Source organism: Lytechinus variegatus, chromosome 2 (genome assembly GCF_018143015.1).
Source record: "Lytechinus variegatus isolate NC3 chromosome 2, Lvar_3.0, whole genome shotgun sequence".
In the NCBI taxonomy this organism is placed as follows: domain Eukaryota; kingdom Metazoa; phylum Echinodermata; class Echinoidea; order Temnopleuroida; family Toxopneustidae; genus Lytechinus; species Lytechinus variegatus.
Genome location: NC_054741.1, coordinates 37933921 through 37958814, shown reverse-complemented (window position 1 = coordinate 37958814; position 24894 = coordinate 37933921). Strand labels below are relative to the sequence as shown.

The following is a 24894-nucleotide window of genomic DNA, read 5'->3' as shown; positions in this document are numbered from 1 at the left end:
CTTTGATCATTTTGCATGTTATGCTGTACTAGGCTATGACATTTCACGTCTATTCAAATGGATTAGATGACTTGGGGGTACATTACACAGAAACATATTCATTTATTTGAAGTGTTAATAATTTTTGGTCTTGTGTCAGTTTTGATGATGTAAAAAATGTAACATATCTAAGCCAAATCTTTCAAATCTCTGTATGCATGTAAAGTTCACACCCGGTGGGTGTTTCATAAAGCTGTTTGTAAGTTAAGAGCGACTTTATGAACGACTGGTGATCCTTTCTTACATGCTAAACCATCGTCAGTGGTGCATACCATTAACCAAGAGAAAGGATCATTTGTCGTTCTTAAAGTCGCTCTTATCTTACGAACAGCTTTATGAAACACCCACCCGATGTTTGAAGGTTGGCATGATGGTATGAACAATTATGGAAGTGGTTTACAGGTTTACAGCTCCATTTGCCAACTCAAGCCAACCTCCTCAAGCCTCTCTCAGCTCTCCAACCCAACCAGCCTTCTACTCAGCCTCTCACCCTGCCTACTAATCAGGTTTACATTCCTTTTAAGGACTACACTCATTCTGAAAAGTATTCTCTACCTCCCAACCTCCACTTTCTCACCTTTCCATTTTACTTCTACCTCTATCCACTTTTATCTCCATCCATCCATGATTTGACGCATGGTGTGCCGTAAAACCACATCTGCGAAAGTTCATCATTGAAATGTTTCTCAGATTATTCAATGGTGCCATAGCAATGATAATCTTTCCCATATAATGCTGATGTGCAATTCTTGGCTGTAATGGTATGATGCAGTATTTAATGTCATTTCTCAAAAGATTGCATTTCACAAAAGAATGATGCTGCAATGTAATCAGTCTCAAAAAGCTACAAAAATTAATATATCATTGAAATATGAAAAATACAAGATTTCTAAATAGATAAAACTTCACTTTTTGTTAGGATTCATGGCGATTTTGAAATACACAGCATTCAAGTAGCCCTTCTAAAGGTTGGACAATACATCCTATTCCATACATATATGGATATGTATGGGCTTGTGGTTTGCCTCAACATTTGAATAGTGGTGCCAGTGGATATTATTTTTTACTTGCATCTTGTTATCAAATGCGTTTTGGTAAATTGTTTTATTGTTAAACAGGTGCTTGCTGTTTTCACATTTCAATAGTGTTTGATAACAGGTTTTCATATTTCAATCGTGTTTGATAATAGAAGTTTCTTCATAACCTCCGGTTTTGTTTTCAATTGTCTAATTAATTTAACCTTTTTAGATTTTGATGGATTTGAATCAACCACTTAAAGACAAAACATGTGCAAATTGTGCATGTTTTAAGCACACACCAAAGGATTGTCCGTAAATATTTTGTTTTGTGTTAATGAAGTTTTGTGGACTATTTTCATATATCCTCTTCAGCTAATACTACTGGTTTTAGAACTAAAAAGGGAATAGATACTGCCAATCACCGATATGCGGGTCTCGGTATGCCATTTGGTTTGCCCTACCTTAAGAAGAATTTAATGTTAAACCTATCCTTGTCCCAACTTTAAGTATGAATAAATGCCTTTCTATAATGTCAGTTATTAATGCACATACTGAATAAGGAAGGCATATTGGTCATTCAAGCTTGTGAGTTGGGGAGCTTTAGCTAATAAACAAATCAAATACATCAAGACACATTGGGTATCTGTAATGAATACTTGACTAGCAAAGTTCCTTGACCGGATTGAATAATAATATGGTCCTGAATATGAAGAATTATGTTGAAATTATACTCTTATGTGATGATCATCTGTCTGGCATGCAAGCCATTGAATCTCATGAGATTTAGGATAACCAGGCATAGTACAGTTATTAGCATCAAGATTCCAGTCTGTGTTAGATATATATTGATACGATCTATTGTAAAGGACTTGATTGGACTAACATTATAATGATCACTGTCAGATATAATGCCATACAGCAAAACGATAAACATACAATTAAAAAGCAATTTTTGGAAGGCAGGTGAACTTCCTTTTTGTTAATGCGATGTGAGGTAATGAATACTGTATTTTTAAAAACATTTAACAGATTACTTAGAATAAGGTAATTTTTATGTTTTGGGCTGTCTTTGTAATATGTCACTTTGAAAAGCTTATATCTTATTAGATTAAATTGGATGAATAAATGTGCAAATAATTCTGGAAGTAGAGATGTAAACATATTTTCATTTATAAAGTGAATTGTCAGACTTCATTATTTTTCACATGTTAGTCAATTTTGTGGTTTTGATAACATCCATAATTGAACCAAATCTATGAGCATTTTGATTCATTTGGTTTGTTAATTTTTGGTAATGTTCTGTTTTAAGGAATGAAAATTGTTTCTTTCAATCCTTCAGTACCTGGGCTTGTGACCAAGTATTTCAGTACATATTGTGCATGTTGCAAAGCAAAGAAATATATTATATCTAATCAATCATGAGTTTATATATTATTAAATGTTCTTTCTACATTCATGCGCTTGTATTTGAAGCTGTATGTATATCAACTATTGAAGCACTGAACTGATGATTTTATTTACTTGCAAAATTTATTCTAATGTGTTAACACTAGCTAAAAACTGTATTGTTTGTGCTTATAGAAACTTATGTCAGTCATTCTTTGAATAAAAATCTGCATTCAGCATATTTAGTTATATTGTATTAACATTAAACCAAATTATGAATGGTTTTATTTCATCAGAACATTTATCACACTTCTTGTGAAGATTCGATGTATACATAAGAAGGTATGGCATAGGTTTGGCTCTTGAACAACTCTAAGGAATTGCTTATATGAAATAATACTTAATCGAATGATTATTCTCTGCAATAAGAGTAGTATATGAAGGAGTAAACTACAACACTTTATAAGCTTTCATTACTTGTACCCAAATTTAATACTTTTTTTAAAATATGGAATATCTATAGCCTTTAGAAAGGGATTATGGTATAAATTTGTAATTGAATCTTATTCAGAAGTATATAAAATCATCAGTTTGGGGGTTTCTTAAATTGTCATAGACAGATGCTAAATAAGGACTATTTATGTACCGTATTGAAAAAAAATATTTAGACATCATTACATATATTGAAGGCAAAAATGATGAAAAGCAATGATTTATTATTATATGTGTAAATGATATATCTAATATTGTACAAAATTAAAACCTATTGTGAATAACAACAGCATATCATGATGGAGTAGTGGTTTATTCATTTTTTTAGTCGGATTTTGTGTTTGGTGTTTTTTTTTTCTCTGTGGATGGATGGAGAGGAATTAGATGTCTGAATCTGTCCCATATTTGCAAACAGGTGGTCTTTAGATGTAGTACACAAACAAAATAAGATATTTGGAAAGCCTTTTTACAGATGCATAGTTTATGCTTTCTGTGGAGTTTAACACATTTTATGAGAAGTCTTCATACTGTTTGTACTGACAAGAGCTGAAAAACTGAAATTGCAAGACCTATGATTTTTTCATGAGAAATTTTATACAAGTACTGTCTGACATGTTAACAAAGGTGTGCACGGTGAGGTGCCGCAATCACTGGCATACAATGTATTAGCATGGCATAGACGTGTAGCCTGCAGCATGAACTTCCAAGATGATTAATTTCAGGTGTATGGTGTTCAGCTTCTACTCTTACCAAAGATTACAGATAAAAACTACATGTAAATATATATGGTCATGGGAAGGACATGTTAAACCATGGAAATAATAAGAGATCTTTTGCCATCGTTTAACCAGTCCCTCTTTAATCTGTGTATATATGTGTACTATCCTTCATTTAAAGGAATGGGTTGTATCTCTACATTTTAGTATCTATGTAGGTCATATATTAATATAGAATGACTCTCGAGGATCTGGCTTAAAATTATTCACATCGAAGGAAGATCAGTAGTACCCTTCTCCAAAGTGCCAACACCCTGAGGGAGAACGGTGCTATAGATGTTCCCAAGAGTGAACAGTTTTAGCTTGTTCTGAGAATGAGTCATTGCATATGTAGCTCTTCCACCTGTATCATTCCTTGTGACATCAAAATTCATAAATGTTGAAGAAAAGGAAGTTCATTTCAACCTATGAAAAATTTATTATAACATTTCAAATTTCCGCTGGCTGAGCTCAGCAAGGCAGCCAAGGCAAGGCTCACCTAATGGCTAGAGCTGCCAGGCGCAGTGTCTTGATAATGAGTTATCATGCGGAAACCAACTCGCATATTTAATGAGCTGTGACCTTTGACCTGCGGAATCTGAATTTGAACTTGGACTGTATTATGGTGTCGTCTACCTACACACCAAAATCTTTTTTAATTGGTTGAATATTTCATAAGTTATGCGGAAACCAACTCGCATATTTAATGAGCTGTGACCTTTGACCTGCAGACTCAAAATTCGAACTGAGCCTGTATTTTATATATTAAAATCCATTAAGTATTTTTAGAGGTATTGCGTGGAAACAAATGGGGGGGACGGACAGGGGCAATGCTTAATGCCCCCTCCTGACTTCGTATGCGGGGGCATAAAATGTATAGCTCACTTGGACTATGCTTTACATCAGCAAGTAAAATGAACTATTTCATAGGCAATGTTTTTCCTCGTAAACACAATACTTTGACTCCACGAGTACACTCTCACTGCATCGATCCCAAGACGAGGGATATACGTGAACAAGGTTCCGTAATGAATTAATTTTGATGGTCTCACAGGCTTTCTTATACCTAGATATATCAAGAAATGATTGGACGGTCACAAATGCAGCTGCTTTACAATAGCTGGTCATTAATTTTGTTTTATTTCTTATGCATCAATGTGATCATTATTTAACATGTGGTATGAACAAATATTAGGAACAAAACTTCATATAATTGACAGAGCCAAAATGCCTACTTCATTGTACAAAGAAGTGTGTCAAATATGTTTACAATTCAACATACATCCTTTGAACTTCAATTACCCCACCCTCTAGCCCCTTTTTACAGGAAAAACTATAACACCAAGGCCATTATCACATACTTGAAACTTACTCAATCATAACATTTAGAAATGTATTCGCTTTGATATTCACAGAAAGACATTTTAACCAGAGAAATCAACTTTTTCATGTGGGTATCATTACAACAGATGATAGACAATGGACTAACCCCCCCCCCCATTGACTCAAAATGGGTAGTTGTTTATTTTGCATATTTCGCATTATGCTTGTATGATAACACTATTTACTTGCCCCAAGACTAGGGAACCAATATATTAATAAGTAAATGTATCTCTTCCCATTGTTAATTAGTTCACAATACAGAACACAAAACATATTACCTAAACAATAAATTATTCGAACCATGCTTTAATACTAGATATTCAGTTTAACATACATACAAAACTTTAGTTCTAATAGCATATATAAAATCACATTAGGCATACCAGGTAAACATTTACACTCATTTGACAACATACATGAATAAAGGAATGCATTCCATAAATTTAAACATTGCACTTTCTTTATAATCTATAAGTAATATAAATGTGGTATGTATCATATAAAAAAAAACATACACAAGACATACACAAACCATCAAAGACATACAGTATCACTGTACCAACATTTCTAAGACAGTTGTATTAGAATATATTACCCAGTACCTATATGAAATTTCCAAGTGCATCTGTAAATGTAGACATTGACAGAAAGAAGTGTCTTGTATCAAAATAGAATAACATAATCATGCTCCATGAATTTCCTTAAATACAATAGCTTGTGCACATATGGAAGACATCAGTTTCTCTCAACTAAATCTATTTCCTAATGTTTTTCTAGAGCTATTTCTACCTTGAAGTTCAGTAGAAACCTACAATTATCAGTAAGAATACTTTTTTTTCTTTTTAAAGTGCACTACATATTGCACAAGAGCATGTTCCTAGTATTTATTTGCAACAATGAATTCATATCCTATAATTCGAGTAACTATCTGATCAGATTTTCAAAGGTTCTGTATGAATACAGAGCATTTTGACCAATGGAGATAAACCTCAAGAATAATAATCCATAAACCTTATATTTCCTACACAGAATAAGTTAGTGAAGTATTATGAGAGAAATGGGCTGCAATTGTTCCAATTCAATCACAACTTTTAATAGCATAGAATAATCAAATGGAACTAAAAGAGGACAGCTTACAACTATGATGATAACTTTAGTATCAAACAAATGAATACAAAATGAAGGATGTGTCAAATATGGTCTCCAATTTATGATTTTATCTAAGAGAATTGAATGATCCTTGGATACTAAGATGGATTATTTAAAATGTAAAACAATGGCAAGATAAAATCATTGTTGGTCTTTGAAAAAATCTAAAACTTGTGTCAATCAAAGTCTGTAGGAAACCAAGTTTTACCACATCTAATCATGGTCTGTAAAGGCGACCGCACACCTTACAACTGTTCGCGATCCGATTTTGGAACAAATTGCATTTTGCTGATTTTCTGAAAATGTGAATGGAACATATCATTTTGATTGAGGTTAAGATTAATTGAAAGATTGCAAGCCTTGGTTTTGGAGTAAAGGTCAAATCAGTTTCAAATCGTAGCCAATCGTACGACTGCTATGACCTCATTACGACTAGATATTAATTTTGCTTTTGTGCTAAGGATGATAGCATAGTCACAGATTTGAACATAGGTATTTGTACTATGATTTCGAACATGACACAGAAAGATATTCCATGTTTCAATATTTGCATCAAATTCTACATTTTATTCTGAAATCGGGTCGCAGGCCAATCGAAAGGTATGTGGTCGCCTTAAGTTACATTTTACATTCATTTCAGATGAACAGCATGAAATACAAGATAATAATGATAATAATAATATACAGTTCTTGTATAGCACATATCACATTATGAATAATGTCTCTATGCGCTTCCAAAGGACTTGGATATTATTACCCCAGCTGTAGCTCGGCAGCCGTAATTACTAAGATTACAGCGCACATGCATTTCAAGGAATATATTCCTGCCAGGTACCCATTCATCCCACCTGGGTTGAGTGCAGCACAATGTGGATGAAATACTTGCTGGATACTTGGGATTTGAACCCACAACTCTCTGTTTTAAAGTCCGGAGACTTATCCACTGGGCCACAAAGCTGATTTAATTATGATGTAAAGCACCATGTTAACTTAATTTCAATTCTGTTATAATCAAATCAATAAATTCCATTTTCTAATCTAAGACTGTCAGGTTAGAGTTCATTAGAATAAGAAGTGGTTATCAAATAATAACTTTTACTGTAATATAATAAATAAGTGTAAGCTATGAAACGATCTAAGATCACATGGCATCAAAATGGAATCGATGTGCTTCTTGTCTCTTTTCCTTTTCATCGTCTTTCTGCAATTGAATTGAAAAAAATAATTTAGGTTATATTTATGAAACAATGAATCAATGTACTTTATGGATGTGAGAATCATGAATATAAATGTAATCTCAACTGTGGTAATTATCCCTCCCAAATGTATACAGATACCAATGAAAAATAATGTGGGGAGGAGGGGGAAAAATCAACACCTAAGAAAAGAAAAAGTGTCACCACCAAGGTAAGCATAACGCAAGAGAAACTTGATAACAAACAGAAGAAAATATCAAAAGAACATAGATTTATAATATATATATAAATACATAAGGTTAGGATTAGTCTTGAAACAGGATCATGATTTATAAAAGAATCCACTGAGCAAATTTAGTGTACATATCTAATCTTGTTCCTGATAGGTTCATAAATTTCCAATCTCTATTCATATCTAAAAGTACATTGTCCCCAGTTAACAATAATAATAATAATAATGCAACTTATAAGACATTCATATTCACTCTGCAGTGTTAATTTTTCCTCTGGTTTCCTTCATTTTTAAAAAACACTATATTGTCTATTTGCTTCCCTTAGGGTGTATTCCAAGAAACTTATTTTCAATTATTTTAAGTATAGATAAAAAAATTGCACAATTGAGACTTGAATTTTCATCTATAGCAAAAACAATATTTGATGTTTCAAGAAGCAAACTCAGTTGGAAAACTTGAAATAGATTTTTTTTAAATCTAAACTTGCCGTCTGTTGTAATTTTGCCATTATGGTAACCTCCATGGTAACTGGGCTCTGCAGCCAATCACAATCTGAGCCAATCACAATCAAGGTTTCTATAAAAGTTGGTCAAGTTGCCATAGTTGTAACTCTTTATAAAACAGGTCCTGGACTTATTGCAGGTTTCTTGCAACAAACTCTAAAGCCCAGTGCACACCACAAGATCCGCTCTGATCTGATTTTCAAAGAAATAACAACAGCATTTGATATAAACACTTCAATCCGTAAATCTGAACGATCAAAGTTCCGAATAGTGGGATGAATAGCAAAATCAAAATTCCAGTCTATTTTGAGCCTCCCTGTAGGAATAAAAGCAAATTCCATTCCAAATTGTAAAGACATCATCATCAGATGAAACTTGAAGCTGAATTTTGACTTTACTCCTACAAGGCTAGTAGTAAAGCAGAAATCTGATTTTAGTATTTCTGGCATTATGTTGAATTTAAAGCAAAACGATTTTAGTTCTTGGAAAATTCAAATTTAATACAAAGTGCGATTTGTTAAAAAACCGTGTCGTCGTCGGATTGTTTAGTGTGTGCCGGGCTTTAGACATCCAATGAAAAGTAAGAGTGGTACATACCCTTTCTTTGAGATGAAGAAATGCTGCTGTTAATGCTAAGACAACACAAGTACTGATGAGGACGACACCAGTCAACAGGACAGACTGACCAGGAATGATTAGAATCTTTGTTATCCAACTATGACAAAGAAAAATTACATAAAAACATGATAGTCTGTTTTAACATTTTCCACATATTGTACATAATTCAAAGATAAGGAATAAAATTGCCCCACTTCTACAAGGCAGTCAGTGTTCATTCAATATGATATGTATGTCTTAACACAATAAGCAGATAAAAAGCTGACAATTAAACTGATATATAAGTAATTGTATGTTATGATTCATCCAGGAAGAAATACAAATTGCAAAATAGAAATAAATCTGATCATCTGGACTTTACTGGCGTGAAATGGAGAACAGTTTCATGTGTAATCTGGGATGCTTCTTCTGCATTATTGTATATAATTCCATAATTTATCATAACTTTCATGATTTCGAGTGCAATAATACTGGCACCCACATTTGTCATGGCACTCTCAAGAAATTAACAAAACGATATCACCAAAAAGTTTGAGCTATGGAGTTTAATTAAGCATAAATCCTGTGATGAAAAGTTGTTTTGAAAACTGGTTTGTTATCATGTGTAGAGTAAGATAAAATGATAACTTTCAATGTTTAATTTGGCACATTATATTTGTCAAGAATATTGAAGATAGATAGATTAACCTAGCATTCCATCAAAGTATGGGCTAAAATTCTTATTTAGTCTGTTGTTAAACCAGTGTGTGATACCACCCACCGTACTTAACTGAGTAGAGTTGTGAACATTAAAATAATCAAAGCATCAATTTGTATAAAAGCATTAGAAAACAAGCATTCCTGTTAACATTGTCTGTGTAGCAATGGATACCCTTGGGGTTTTATCCTTGAACATTGACTTACTCATTAGGTTTGTCTAATGGATAAGGGATTACAATCAGCTGTGAGTTGGGTATAACAGAAGTCCACTGGTGTACCCTCGGGTTCTGAGAATTAGAAAAGAAAAACATTTCTCAGCTCACCAGAAACACATTCACAAACATTCATGAATAACTGTATTGTAATGAGAGCATATTTTCTTAAAATACAATGATGATACTCTTCATGAATGCCCTGTGTATTCCAGAGCCAAATGAAACGTTCTTTCCGTGAATTTGGACTGATCAGACCTTTACATACTTTTCACATTGTTCTAAAACAAGAATATCTACTCATTTTGCAACACCAATGAAGAAAACAAAACTAATGAAACTGTAGCTTTAACTCAGAGCTATATGAAAAATAAACAAGGATAAATTACAGTTTGTAAAATCAATGCATCATACACTACCTGCTATATTTTGCATAATTCTAATTGAATAAGCTACAATGAAAATTCAAAGTTAATACAAAGGACTTGATTTTTAATAAATCTGATAAAAAAATGAGAAGGTATCATAAGAAAAAATGTTTTGAAATTGGAGAAGGAGGGTGGTGGAATCTAACCTTAGTTTCTCCATCTGTCGGTCCAGGAACACCAACCATGAGAGTATCTACAAAGTTAGGATTCTGACCCAGACCTAGTAGGACGTATGGGAGCTGCAAGGAGAAGTATGCTGACTGGGAAAGCTGAGAACCTGAAAGGAATTTTGAAGATAAATGAAAGTGTTATTAGGGAAAGATTGAAATAATCATTGTGAGTTATCCATTTTTTATGATAATAATCATTGGATTTACATCGTGCTTTTTTTCCAGAGGATACAAAGTGATGTTCATGGCATGACACAAGTTAAGGTTAATAGTTATACAGTTGTATTTTAAAATGTTTTTTGAAGAGGTCAAGAGAAGAGATGTTTCAGAGAGATGTTGGGAGTTTGTTCCAAAGACAGGAGCAAGAGATTGGAAAGAATTAAAGCAAGCCGTTTTCTGGATTTAGAAATGACATGGGATGGAGCAGATGTGGAAGTGACAAAAGTATGTTGACCTTTGTTGCTGAAATAGTAAGAAATGAAAGAAGGTTTGGTTGACAGAGTTTGAACAAGTATCCGATAACGTATTCTTTCAGATACAGGTGGCCAGTGAAGTTCATTGAGGAGAGGGGAAGCATGACACCATTTGGGTTTTTGACAGATTAAGTTTGCACATTTACTCTGAAGGTATAAAAGTGTTCCCAGATCCTGTTTACTGATACACCCATGCCCCTATGTTACAGAATATTCTGAAGAAAAAAAAATGGTTTGCTGCAAAGGACTGCTCTTCAAGTACCCTCACAGTAAGTATAGATCAAATAACAGCTGAAACTGTTGGGCTAGATAAAGCAAACTTTGTAATATCAATTTTTTTTTCATGAAACGCACAAGAGGGGGAAAAGACAGATCTTGGGCAAGTTCAGAAAGAGTGAACTCCAAATATTAAATAACCTTGATTTTAAACAAATAAAAAACATGCGATGGGACTTGCATTCGATTTCTTAGTTGCATGCAAATTCTACATATGGCCAGGGACACTGCCTCATGACAGGTGTCATCACAGACAACTTAATCATTAATTGAGTTAGGATAGACAAGGTGCCTCTGAATTAATCAAATCCTCCTGGAAGGACTTCTAAGATAAACATACGAGCAAGCATACTTACCCCCAGTCATCTGAGGTTGTCCTATGGAGCTAGTAGTATCATATCTGACCATGGGACCTGGCTGGGCTACTCCATATGGCTACATAAAATAAACATGATATCACTATATCTTAATCTTTGAAGAATAGACGTTGAGGACTGCATGATACAGCAATAAAAGTATAGAAAAATGAAATTGAAACTTAAATGAATAGAATATATGGAGAAGAATATTCATCACTTCCCATATACAAAAATAATTTTTTATGTTCCACACATTACTTTCTCAAATAAATGGGCTAAAAACAAAGACAACCATAATAGTTATCATCAGGTTCCAGAGAAAAGGGTCATAATAGTTCAACATTAAACTACTTTTACCCTTCTGTGAATATTGCCTGTAGGTTATTGCTAGGTAAGTGGCAGAAAACATGGAATATGAAAAATATTTGACCTTTATTGATGGGGGGGGGGGGGGGGGTAATATATACAGACTAAGCAAGGTTTAACAGCAAGCACATACTTAATACCCAAATATAAGCAGCATCATGCAGCTGAATAGAATATTGTGATGTTCAACATGGAAGCTTTCTCATTCAGATAGTAGATCATTAAGAGTTTCAAGTTTTTATTTGTTTTTAAATTCTTTCATGAGAAACACATTATAAAAATATCTATCAAAATACTTCTGAAGTTTGTGCATTTTCAAATTTTACAGGGAACTAATAGTGCATTGCACCATTTAATATTCCAGTTTTAAATGCATCATCAAAACTGTGGAATCTGTATATAGCACATTCTGTCTTCTAAAAAGTTAAAGGCTATTCCATCAATATCTTTGATTTTTCCTCTCACAGGAACCTAGTCTTATATCAGAGTGTAAAGTTTATATATAAATACAAAATGTGCATTTTATATTGATATAAAATAATGTCAAAATGTCTTGTTCACTCACAATGTTTGATCTTGACATGGGACAGTCTGACTTGCATAGTCCACTCAAAACTGAAAACAAAAATAGATATAACAAATATGATTACATTATTCATGTTTCCTTTTAATCTTCAAATTCCAATTGTGGAATAACAAAATTCAACAAATGTCCACCCAAGTGTTCGTATGTATAGTAGATCTTCATTCCAATGATCTTTTAAAAAATGCCAAATAAGCATGGCATTCTGTCATAAAATGTTGTTTTTTCCCCCTAAGCTATAATAATACATATGTATCCCCACATAATTCAACCTGCATAATTTCATAAATTCACAACTCCTGCATATGATCTGTTCATGGACTGACTACACAAGAATGAAACACAGATTTATACCTCAAATACCTAAATGCGGTGAGTTGTATCCTTACCTTCTGTTTGCACAAAGTATGCATCAATGGCTAGTGTATTATCCATCAGGTATATATCATGTTGGCTTTCTCCTGCGGTTTTATTCACAATTATAATATCAAGTTGGCCCTGAAAAAATATGATACAATATTCATGAAGATTGATCAGTATTTCCATTAAGAACACAAAACACATTACTTGACAGTTCTCCTGATAAAACCATCTTTGGTGACATCTGCGGAGAAAGCAATGCATTATTTTGATCATGAAAAATCTTATCTTGTACGAGAAAAATACATGGTCGTTTTTTTTTTTCATTGATAAGCATGTGTAGAAAAAATATTTTTAGGGAAAAGGTTTTCATTTTTGTTTTAATTAGAAGATTATATATTCAACTAAAACCATATGAGGAATCAGATCATCAAGAATACTTACTGTACGTTGTATATCAATGAAAGTGGCAAGAACTGGAGATACAATATCATTAGCTGGGTCAGTAGCCCAAGCTGGCTCAAGTCTTTCACCCATGTTCTGAAGCAGCATGATACGTCTCTCAACAGAACTAAGTGGACAAGAACAATGTACTGAATTCATTTACCTCATTGAATTATATATACTAATGCGAAATTCTATTGAACTCTTCTTACTGAAATGAATATGGATAATGAAAGGCCAGCAGAAAATACTAATATAGTTGTTTGGAAGGTAGCAAGTGAACACCTCCAAGTAGTCTATCAAGCCTCCGGAATAACCCTAGTCTTATGAGGGTTAAGTTTGGACATGTTAGTACATGATATACTCTCGACTACTACTATATGTACTATTTACAGGCATTAACAGGCAATAACAGGCAGATGTAGTGTCATCTCCCTCAAAATATTAAATTATGAGGCATCAAAGAAAAAGAGAAAGAATAAAAGAGAGTTTGGAAGAGTGTCATAGTGCCAAGAGCTGATGTTAGAAAAGGTAAGACTAGAGTTAGACCTGAAAAGATCTGATATGTTTCAGTGAAATATTGTGAAGAATGCAGTTCAACCATACTTACCCTGGATCTCCAGACTGAACTAGAACAAGGACATCATTGAGGGTATCAAGGTTGTAATCACCAGTCCTTGCAACCAGGGGTAGTACAGTGAAGTCTGTCAGGTGTTCTGATGGCGGGACAAAACCCCAGGATTTCTTGTCAAATGTCGCCTGGCTAAGATTGAACATGGTCGTCCATTCTGTCTCCATCTGATCAAAAAGAAAAAGAAAAGTTGCATCGATATCTCTCGTATCACACATAAACCCATAGCATCACAGCCAATCATGAAATCTAATACATGTACTTAATCAATTCTTCCTCCTTATGCGAAATCAGTGGTATTACAATGTCTTGTGGGCAATGCCATAAAATAGTCATCCTTTTTTGTCTGCCCGACCTCTACTTTTCTCCATTATTACTTCATTTTATGAACTTTGGGAACACGTCCTTTTATTCATATGAAGCACAAAATGGAGACAAAACATTTTTAAACAGTTCTATTAATAATGTGCCAACAAGCCAAGCCATTACTCTCTTTAGCTCCTCTTCACCTCGTTAGGTAGACCTCTACCTGATAGAAATGTATTTTTACAGTGAGTTCATCCAGCCAAATGCAAGATGATATTTGATAAAGCCTATTTCCTTTGGAGTGCTAGAACTCTACAGAGAGTACTTATATAATTTATAGGCTACTCAACCACTTCAAAGAAATTGTTTTAACAGACAGATTATCACAAAATGCCATTGGAATTGTTTCATCATCAAGGCAACATAAATATGCTAAAGAAACCATGGTACCTCTTTTGAATTTGCCCTTGGTAAGAATATATGAGAATTTCAATAATCAATATTAAAATCTACAGACACTGAAAAAGCTATACACCAGAACGACTTTGGAGCTTTAATGTCACTACATGTACTTACAGGTCCTAAGAATTTAACAAAGATAGCTCCTTTGGTACAGATATCATTGAAGCATACTGGTAGAATGTGATCCAAGAAGGAGTCTGCATCTACATGCAACAGAGAGAAAACAAAAATAATTCAAGATTACAAATATGTTTTATTTTCACCACATATCTCATAAACTCCTGTATCCTATAGCATTCAAAATATAACATGATAGATTTTGTTAGTAATCTATCCGATACAGAAACAATCAACTTCACCAAGAGTGAAAGGTAGGAAGGGGCTTTTGAAGTCATAGTAATACAAGTTCAATGATAGTGAGTGTAGATTTGAGTCAAGCATTATGAACATGTGTATGATTACCAACCATCATCATATACAGTCTGATAAAAGGCAGAAAAAAAAAATGTTTACTACTTCTTCATATCCACTTCACACCACTCTGTACCTATTCTTGAACTAAGCATGATTTCTCTACGGTAATTGCTTTAAATAGCTTCTAATCACTAAGTTATTCAGATTCTATAAAATAAATATAGATGCATTCCATCCTGTTAAATTTCATCAGATGGTACTTACTCATGTCCGCAAAGGTTGACACTCCGAGGTGTGCAATCGGCTGTTTGGTGGGAGGGGAGTATTCTTTGTTGAACTGCCATGTGTATGTACTTTCTTCATCCTCTGTATCAGCTAGGTAGGACCAGACCTCAAAGGTCACTCCAGATGACCCATTGGTCACCATGAAGAGGTCAGCAGCAAAGTTACCGGTCAAGTCCAAGAAAGCATTGGAGTTTGGAACCATCAAGGGATGATCTTCACGACCAGAGAGGGGCTCCTCAACAAACTTCCTGGTCTCATTCACCCTATTGAGTATAGATTCAATCCAATGAAATTGCAACTGAACATCACTACATGTATGAGAAAATATACATGGTTCTCAAAACAGGCAATCCTTCCAATCAGTATTTCAGTTTACATGTGGGCGCCAAAGTGATCAAATATAAAGTTGAAATATTATGGTTCTTACTATAAACAAAAAGACATGTTTTCATTTAAGTATGTTCCAGTATCATTCACTTATTAAGCACATGAATTATAAGATTGCAAGAAATGATTACAAACTAGTGAAATCATGAAAAAATTCAATATCAATACAGTTGTACTCAAAAGCAAACCCATGCTCGAGTGTTGAATGTAGAAAACAACATTACATATCTTATCACGTGACTTCCCACTTTCTCAAACATGACAGACCTCAAACTTACACAGTCATAACTTTTTAGCACCTACTTATATATCAAGTAGCCTTGTTTGCAAGAAAATAAAAACAAGGATTTGGGTCCCTTTGGAATGAAAAGACTAAATATTAAGAGCAGAGCGAGCTACTTACATCGTCTTCCAAAACATCTTTTTCCCCGTCATGTCTGCTCCAAAGACATCCGGAATCATGTCTCCATTACAACTGTACAGGAAAATTCATGATAATGACACTTCTCAAATGACCAATTCTCAAGAGAGATTCAAGAGAAAGAATTTTAGGAATTCAGAATAAACATTGCATTGTATTACATGGTGATTTATTATGTTTCCTAAGCATAAATATTATCCTGTCTATTAGATTTATCTCATTTTCTCTGTTCCTATGATGCAACATTTTGGTACCTGACTCAGTTACATTAAATGTTTTTTGTGTAAAATTACTTTGTACACTTACTGCAATGTCAGGTTTACCTTGGGCAGATCATAAGAAACTTTCAATCAAAACATTTTTTATCTGTCATAAGGGCAATTCCACAGGTTGGTGGACATGAGCTTAAAAATTCAAATTCAATATTTTCTTGAATTTTTTAATACTTTAAGTCCTTCATACATTATGATTTCAGGAACAAGAAATAAAAAGTTTATTTTCATATGTATACTTTGGAAAAAAATGGTCAAAAGTTGTGTCTTCCGTTTTGTACCAAAATACAAGAAAAATAGTGAAAAATGAAATATGCCTTATTACCATTTTGTTATTGCAACAACATACAACTTTATATATTTCTGAAGTTTAGAAGAGTCAAATTACTTAAAATACACAACAGCTTTTCAAGTAAATTTGTAGTACTCATTCAAAAATGAATATTGCAACCTGCTCAGGTGATGTAACGTGAGTAACCGAAAAAACTGACTTTGTTTTCTGAGAGACAATTTTTTCACAGTTAATTGGTGGGATTTTAAATTCTCTTCCTTCAAACAATCTTTGACACAGTGATGACTATCAAAATCATTAAAAAGTACAATTTAAAAAAAAATGATGAACAAAAACTGTAACGTGAGTAACCATCATGTAATGTGAGTAACCAATAAAAATTATTCAGTTAGGTAACATTTTCTGTGGGATGTCAAGTTTTAAGTCTCATGGTAAGTTGTGAAGTTATTTTTGATTAATTAAAAGCAAAATGAGGGTACATCTCTTTGATGTGACTCTTTGTTCATCAAAATATCAGTGGTCATACAATCACACAAAAAAATTGAATATTAGTAGAAGTATTTACAATGCCAGAGTGCACTAGTAAGACTTGGTTTCGATTAACCAAACTTTAAAGAATGTTCGAACAACACATTGAATGCCCTTTATACCTGTAACCCTATCTAGGCGGGGGTATTTTGGGAGTTGATATGGCCCGCGGGGGGGGGGGGCCTCCCAGGTCCCCCTTGAGATCTCGGCCATTGGCCGCACGATCACGCCGAAAATTTGTGCGCAGGTTGTCTTGGACATAATCTACAATACTATACAGTAATTTATTTCATGTAAATTGGTATTAAGCGATTATGCTAATTTATGCATTATTAGTAAGCGAAATCATACTTTTCCCTCCTACTCCCTAACAAAGCTCCAATTGTTCAAATTTTTTTTTACAAAATCTCTTTTTGATGTTCCTAGCAATGAATTTTACACACATTATTGAATTTTTAATGACATGTGTGTTGTTAACCATACATGGACAAAATGTAACGTGAGTAACCATATTATCTGCACCCCAAGTAAAAAACATGTGTTCTTTATTTTTTAATTATATACCAAGTTTGTTCCCCTATTATACTTCTTTGAAATGGATATAATCAACCTTCATAAGAGCCTCGTATGAGGAGACTTTTCACTTATGTTGACTTTTCATTTTATGCATGTCCAAATCATGTAACGTAAGTAACTGACACATTTCAAAGATTTGCCAGGAGCATAATAAAATTTCCTAAGTTTTGTTTTTATACAATGGATAGTCAGACTGTGTACTTTGTTGTGATAAGGAGATGTTTAGTTCCTATCAATAATAATGGAGTTACAGCTCCAAGTATGAGTCAAGGTGTCTCCAAATGTAACGTGAGTAACCGTGGAATAGCCCATAACAAGCTAACAACATTATAATGACAATGTATTGTTTGATAATCCGTTTATTTACTTCATTCCTCCTTCACAAGTTCGGTTGCGAACTAGTTCACAAGACAGATTTTCATCAAAGAATCCAATAATCGTGGCAAGAAAGTTATGTTTACTTGATGAAATGAAACGTGACTTATTTGCAATACTCACTCCATGACTAAGGGCTGATCCGATAACTGGTCTGTTATCAATGTAGGAGGACCTGAAAAATATTGTAGTTAACAAGAACATCATAGAAATTCTATCATCAAATACAATAATGATTTATAATAACAAAGACATGGCATCTGAATTATTACACTAGTGAACAAATGTGTAACAAGTGGAACACCTCTGGCAGTCTTGCCTGCATTACGCAATTTAATATAGCAGCAGTGCTAACTTTGAAAACTACTATAAAACAATCATTCACAAAAACACCATTAATATAATGACATAATACCACGTTCATTGACCATAAATGACATTTGAACGGTGACTTAAGACTTGTCAACTACACCCATGTCCACATTTCATTCACTCTATCCAAAAACTGTCAAAGTTATGTTGGCAATTCAAAAATTTATTGACCTTAACTGACCTTTGACCTTGGTTTTGTGACCTGAAACTCACAGGGGATGTTCAGTGATACTTGATTACTCTTATATCCGAAGTTTTATGAACTAGATCCATAACCTTTCAGAGTTAGGATGGTAATTCAACAAATACCCCCAAAACGGCCAAAGTTCATTGACCTTAAATGACCTTTGACCATGGTCATGTGACCTGAAACTCGTACAGGATGTTCAGTGATACCTGATTACTCTTATGGCCAAGTTTTATGAACTAGATCCATAAACTTTCAAAGTTATGATGGTAATTCCCAAAATCCCCCCAACTTGGCCAAAGTTCATTGACCCTAAATTACCTTTGACCTTGGTCTTGTGACCTGAAACTCAGGCAGGATGTTTACTAATACTTGATTAACCTTATGCCCAAGTTTCATGAACAAGGTCCATATACTTTCTAAGTTATGATGTCATTTCAAAAACTTGACCTTAGGTTAAGATTTGATGTTGATGCCGCCGCCGTCGGAAAAGCGGCGCCTATAGTCTCGCTCTGCTATGCAGGCGAGACAAAAACCAGTTAGGTTGTGCAATTTCCAGTACAGTCATATGCAATCTCAATCATAACCGAAAGAATTTTTTTTAATGAATTACGGGAAACATTCACAAAATTCAGAGAACAATGGGACAACAGACTGCTAAAATAAGGGATATTGAAAATTTTTTACTTCTTGAAAAAAAATTATTCAAAATAATTCATTTTCTACAAAGTAAAATGAAATAACTTTGACTTTAAATATCTGCACACCAAGTTGTTTGTGTCAATTATATTTATTTAAAGGAATGGGAAACTTGACAAATGACGGTACTTACCATACTTCATAGCTGTTATATTCCCCCAATAAACAAATGCCTTGGTAGATACATTCACATTGAGTGGTTCAGAGTTTGGCTTGGTAGTAATAAGAACATCTATCTGAAAATCTCCATCAAAGTCTCCTGAAGCCATACTAGTGATTGTATCATCTAACCTAAATGTTAAGGGATTAGAGATAAGTTCTATATCATGACCAATTGAGCATCATTTCAAGAATGGCTCAAGATCACTTTACCTTTTAATCTAAAGCAGGCTGATACAAGCGAAAATTTATTTTCAAAATGTTCTGCTTGTGTACCAAGATTAGTTGAAATCGAGAGATAATCGCCCAAATGTTATCCCCACTTTCTCTTTGAATCAAAATAACAATTTTTTTTTACAGTATGAGCATTCACAGAACAATACAATCTTCTGAAAAATCATGTATGTTTAATTTGCAGCAGTTGCGCCAGAGATCTTGGCTCAAAATAAGCTAATCTTTATATGAAAATATCAGCTTCAATTGTTACTGAGAAATGCCATACTCAAACATTTCAACAAATCTAAACAAGTAAAGGAAACACACTTCAGAAGAGAAGAGACTAGGCAGTAGACTTGTAAAGGAACCATTTGCTCACTTTAAAATCTAAATATGACTAGAAAATGTGAAATCTTCCATTTAATCTATTCAGGTGAATATTAAACTTCTGAAGTATTTATTTTTTCAATGATATTTGGATTTTGTTTGAAGGTTTGCATGGTGGCATGAACAATCGCAGATGTAGTTTACGGTACACCATGTGGAGTGTTATAGACACAGTGGATAGAAGAAAAGAAATGGAAAGGCAAGAAAGTGGAAATTTGAGAGTAATCTTTCTTGAATGTAATCCTGAAAAGGACTGTAAACCAGAAGAGATTGATGAGTTGAAAACAGCTTGAATAGTAGGATGGATGAGATGCTGGCTAGAGTCGGCGAGTAGAGATGATGAGTAGAAGCAGTAGAGAGACTCAACGTTTTTGGGCAGGTTGCCTGTCCGTCTTCAGGTCTCCATCAATCTCTTCTGGTTTACAGTCCTTTTCAGGACTACATTCAAGAAAGATTACTCTACTCTCAAATTTCCACTTTTTCGCCTATCCATTTCTTTTCTTCTTCTATTCACTGTTTCTATAACACTCCACATGGTGTACCGTAAACCACATCTGCGATTGATATTTGGATTGTGCTGTCTAAAAAAACAGCGCTGGGTCAAACAACGCACAATATGTTCATGTCTGCCATGTAATATTTCTTCCTTGAATAAGGTACATAATGAATCTTAATGAATGGTACATTCTGAATGAATGAATTAAATTTTAAGAATTCAACCACCTACCTTTCTATGGTTGCAGATGGTTGAATATGTAGGAGATGAGAACTATTACCATCTTTCATATATAACTCAATTTTATGTCCTAAGGGAAAAAGAAAAAAAATAAGAGAAGGAAAAATTATCAAAATAGAAAAGGATGTCAATAAAAGCAAATAAACACAGAGGACAACTGGAAATTAAATACTGAAAAGAGGAAATGTAAAGAGGAAGGACAGGAGAAAAAGCATGAGAAAACTAATTCAAAGAAGAAGAATGAGGAAGAGAGAAGGGAGGAGGAGAAAGAGAAGGTGGGGTTCTAAAGAGAAATTGGAAGAAGAAAGAGGAGGAAAGTAATCACAAAGTAAATTGTAATTGCAAAGTAAATTAATGTCAATTGCAAGGACAAACTTGTATAATTTCACATGACTTATGATACAATGATGAAATTATCATGACATTAAATAGAGTCGTGTCAAAGTTGTCTGTGCAACTTTGGACCATTTCCAAGAATCAAGGCATTCATTATTATAAGAAAAGACAATTCATTCATTCCTGAATACTGGATCAAAGTGTAATTCCAATTTTAGTGGACCCAAGAGATTATCAAAAATCATACTATCTCATTGTACCACCAGAATAGAAAGGAGCAACTCCTAAAATCGATACTGAGTGTACTGACACCACGTGTGAATGAATAAATAAGTCAAATGCTATATATTCCACTTTCCCCATGTTTTTCAATAATATGTCATGTTCAGTGAATGGTAGTAAGTCAGAAGCAACAATTTCAACCGTCTATTCATGAACATACATGTAGCCTATAAATTGGCTAATCAAATTTCTTGGACAAAGGAATCCCAGTATAACCAGGTCAGTGTTTAGAGTCATTATGATCAAGGAAAGCATACTAAATTATATCCTCATTTTTATGAATGCATACTTTTCCTTGGCCATGTCTAATGTCGATAGCCAAATCTTATTGGACAGAATCACATTCAGAATATCACTGTTTCCCTGATCAAACATCACAGGATTGAGGGCAACTCTAATTGACAGCATGAATAGGAATCCACATTTCTAAACTATCAGTCTCAAAATTGGTGATTTTCATACGTATCACTGCTGATTCCAAAACATTGCAAATACAATTGCGCATGCACAGAAATCGCAGCTCAATTCATGAATATTTATGAGTAGGACTAGAGATCAAGATCTAATAATACAAATGAAAATGGGAAGCGAAACTAGTGGACTTGTGTAACATTGAAATTAACTTAAGAATAAGACAACTGACAAGTTCGAATTCCCTACCAGCCAATCAAATGATTTCATTAACTTTAATCATTGCAAATTTGCTAGTACATGTAGTATAACAAGTTTTACGCATCCCAAACACTAATTAGTAAGATTGGCAAAAAGAAAGCTCGTTACAGAGGCCAGGTAGAGCAGCGAATATTCAGACGGCAGCTCGCCGCATCTCTCGGGCTAGATTCACTGAGCATTACGGTACCGTACCATTATCCGTGATGACAAAAACATCAGGGGCCCGTTTCTCAACACCGTCATAAGTCTAACTTCTTGACTAAATCGGAGATAGTGAGCTACTTGTCCGCTAACCGTTTCACGAAGCCCTCTTTGCCAAGTTCGGGTACAACAACCTCACTAAATATTTATGACAACTCCGAACCTGTCACAACTTCTTTCTTTGTGACGTAGTGGCATCACATGGGTAGTCTATGACGTGCAAAAGTGCCTAGAAATTCAAAAATTTTAATCTTACGTAATCAATCATAGAGGTTGAAATTACATCACAAAACAAGTGGGATAATGCATTCAATGATAATTGTAATGCAAAGAAACTATAAAAACTGTTGGTAAAACACCACAAAACCATGCATTCATTTTGAAATAGTAAAATAATTTATTCGATAAAGATTCTACCACGTCAGGCCATCCATAACTGCGCTCGTATTCGTCGTTTTCAGACCCCTATTACCATTTGGATAAATTATATCTCTAATTTATGCATAGAATTCGTCAAATCGTATGTTTCGGTATCAAATATTTAAAAAGTTTATGTTAAACTATATTTTGATGATGTTTGGAATCATAAAATACCGTATAATTATCATAATTTTACAAAGAAAACCGTTATGGTTTACTTTCGTAAACTATTAAAATTGAATATCCCGGGGGTACCCATCTCAACGTCCATATGTGATTTCTTAGTCATGAAATGAATTATTCATAATTTCATTTTCTCAGCAATTGATTGCTCCAGTCTTCATGGCCTAAATATGTATGATGCATAATTTACCCGTGCTATTATTTTGAAAAGATGTATTTCCCAATTCATCATAATATTTGCAATTTTGTCATAATTTATATTTTTGAAAATCATGCTATTTTGTGACTAAGGCTACGTCTCGTCTGCTCTTTTTACCGATAGTATCGATATCAAGGTATTCTAGTTAGGAAGCCTTTCGAGAAACAGGTTTAGTAAGATTGGAACTAACTCCGTGGTTGGTGGATAAAGATATGACTAACTTGTCCATGTGTTGAGAAACGGGCCCCAGTCTTCTTATCCATATTGAAATCTCCAAATACTCCGATCAGTCCTTCTAGTGGTCCTCCAAAAATCTTCTGAGTAACACCAGTGAATGAAGCATCCACGTACTGACATTGTCTTATTGATAGGATACAGCATACCCACAAAATATTGAAAATTTTGACTTCATTCCACCAATCCATACTGGTATAGTTCGTGTTTTCGCATCAGCAAAGGTTTAATGGCCGGCCGTTCGTGGAGCCGGCGCGGCCGGCCCGCGCCGGTTTATTATTCGGCCCCGGCCTCGACCTCGGCAATGGGTTTAGTCTGCAGGCACAGACCCTGATTGAAAATTTGATCAGCAATTGTGTCTCCACGCAAAGACTAGCACATAAAAAAACTTGCTGAGAGGGCTTTCAGTACACAAGGCATTAATAAGCTGCAAATTCAGACCCTTAACTCGAGTGAAGGATTTGCACAGCACTGAGCATGCACCATACCGTGATGATAATTAACACAGCTAGGAACACAAGCAAGGCCATGCACTCCCCGCCTCTCCGTCTAGCTCTCCCCCTTCCTGAAACCATGGATCCTACTAGTTGAGTAGGATCCATGCTGAAACGGAGATCGATTGAGGCCTCGAGGGGATGTGAAATGGACACACTCCACCTGTTTTATTTTTTATCTTGCTTTTCTCTCATATCATTTCAGATTCTTGTGAATTTTCATCTGTATTAGAGACAAGTTATATGTTCTTCATAATCCTATATTATTAATACCTTGGTCACATTTTGCTCTACGGCGGGTCGAAAAAAGCCGTTTTATTAATTTCGATTCAAACCACCTATATGTAGTTGGTACAAAAAATGTAAAAACGACTGTTTTCGACTCGCCGTACGGCCGCCGTAGATCAAATGTGACCAAGGTATTAATATTTCCTTCCGGGCGCTCGATCGATGATCGTTTGTATACAGATGTATAATTCTGTGATAATACCCCAGTTGTTGTATAATTTGCTTATGAAGCTTATATATATTTGATATTTGATTCGAGAGAAGACAATAAAAACATATTATAAATAAATATATATATATATATATATATATATATATATATATACAAAATATACGAAATTTTTGGCGCGTTCTGCATGCACGCCAAATTATAGTACAGAATTTTGCACGAGAAGCACACCGAGTCACCGACTTGTTCATCACATGTATTTTATAATGGTTATGACATTTGCTTATATATATAATCTGTTTTGTTGGCTTCTTCTTATAGATAAACATCACTGTACATGCTTCATTGTAACTATTTTGATCACATTACTGTGTTCTTCTGTTGAAAATGAAAATAATAAATTGAAATTGAAAGAAAATATTGAAGTAGTCGAATCATATTAGCTGAGATTTTAGTAATTTATGTATTGACCTTAAACAACAACATTTTAAGACTATTTTTTAAGGATTTTATGAAGAGCATACATATCTGACAATAGTCATCTAATGCGAGCGCCAAGCGCTTGCTT

At 34.2% G+C, this 24894-nt stretch overlaps 1 protein-coding gene across 1 annotated transcript; it reads right to left on the bottom strand.

The window, feature by feature from the left end:
* Nucleotides 1-7130: 7130 nt before the first annotated feature.
* On the bottom strand, nt 7131-23617 carry LOC121408041 (T-cell immunomodulatory protein-like). The gene is made up of 17 exons (XM_041599350.1): nt 23392-23617; nt 22331-22357; nt 20840-20918; nt 19484-19641; nt 18216-18267; nt 16032-16103; nt 15221-15504; nt 14657-14745; nt 13754-13941; nt 13144-13270; nt 12729-12837; nt 12322-12371; nt 11388-11466; nt 10259-10389; nt 9677-9759; nt 8753-8870; nt 7131-7424 (listed from the first exon to the last, which is right to left on the bottom strand). The coding sequence occupies exons 1-17, from the start codon at nt 23564-23566 to the stop codon at nt 7365-7367; spliced, it is 1881 nt and encodes a 626-aa protein (XP_041455284.1). The 5' UTR covers nt 23567-23617; the 3' UTR covers nt 7131-7364.
* Between the last annotated feature and the right edge of the window lie 1277 nt (nt 23618-24894).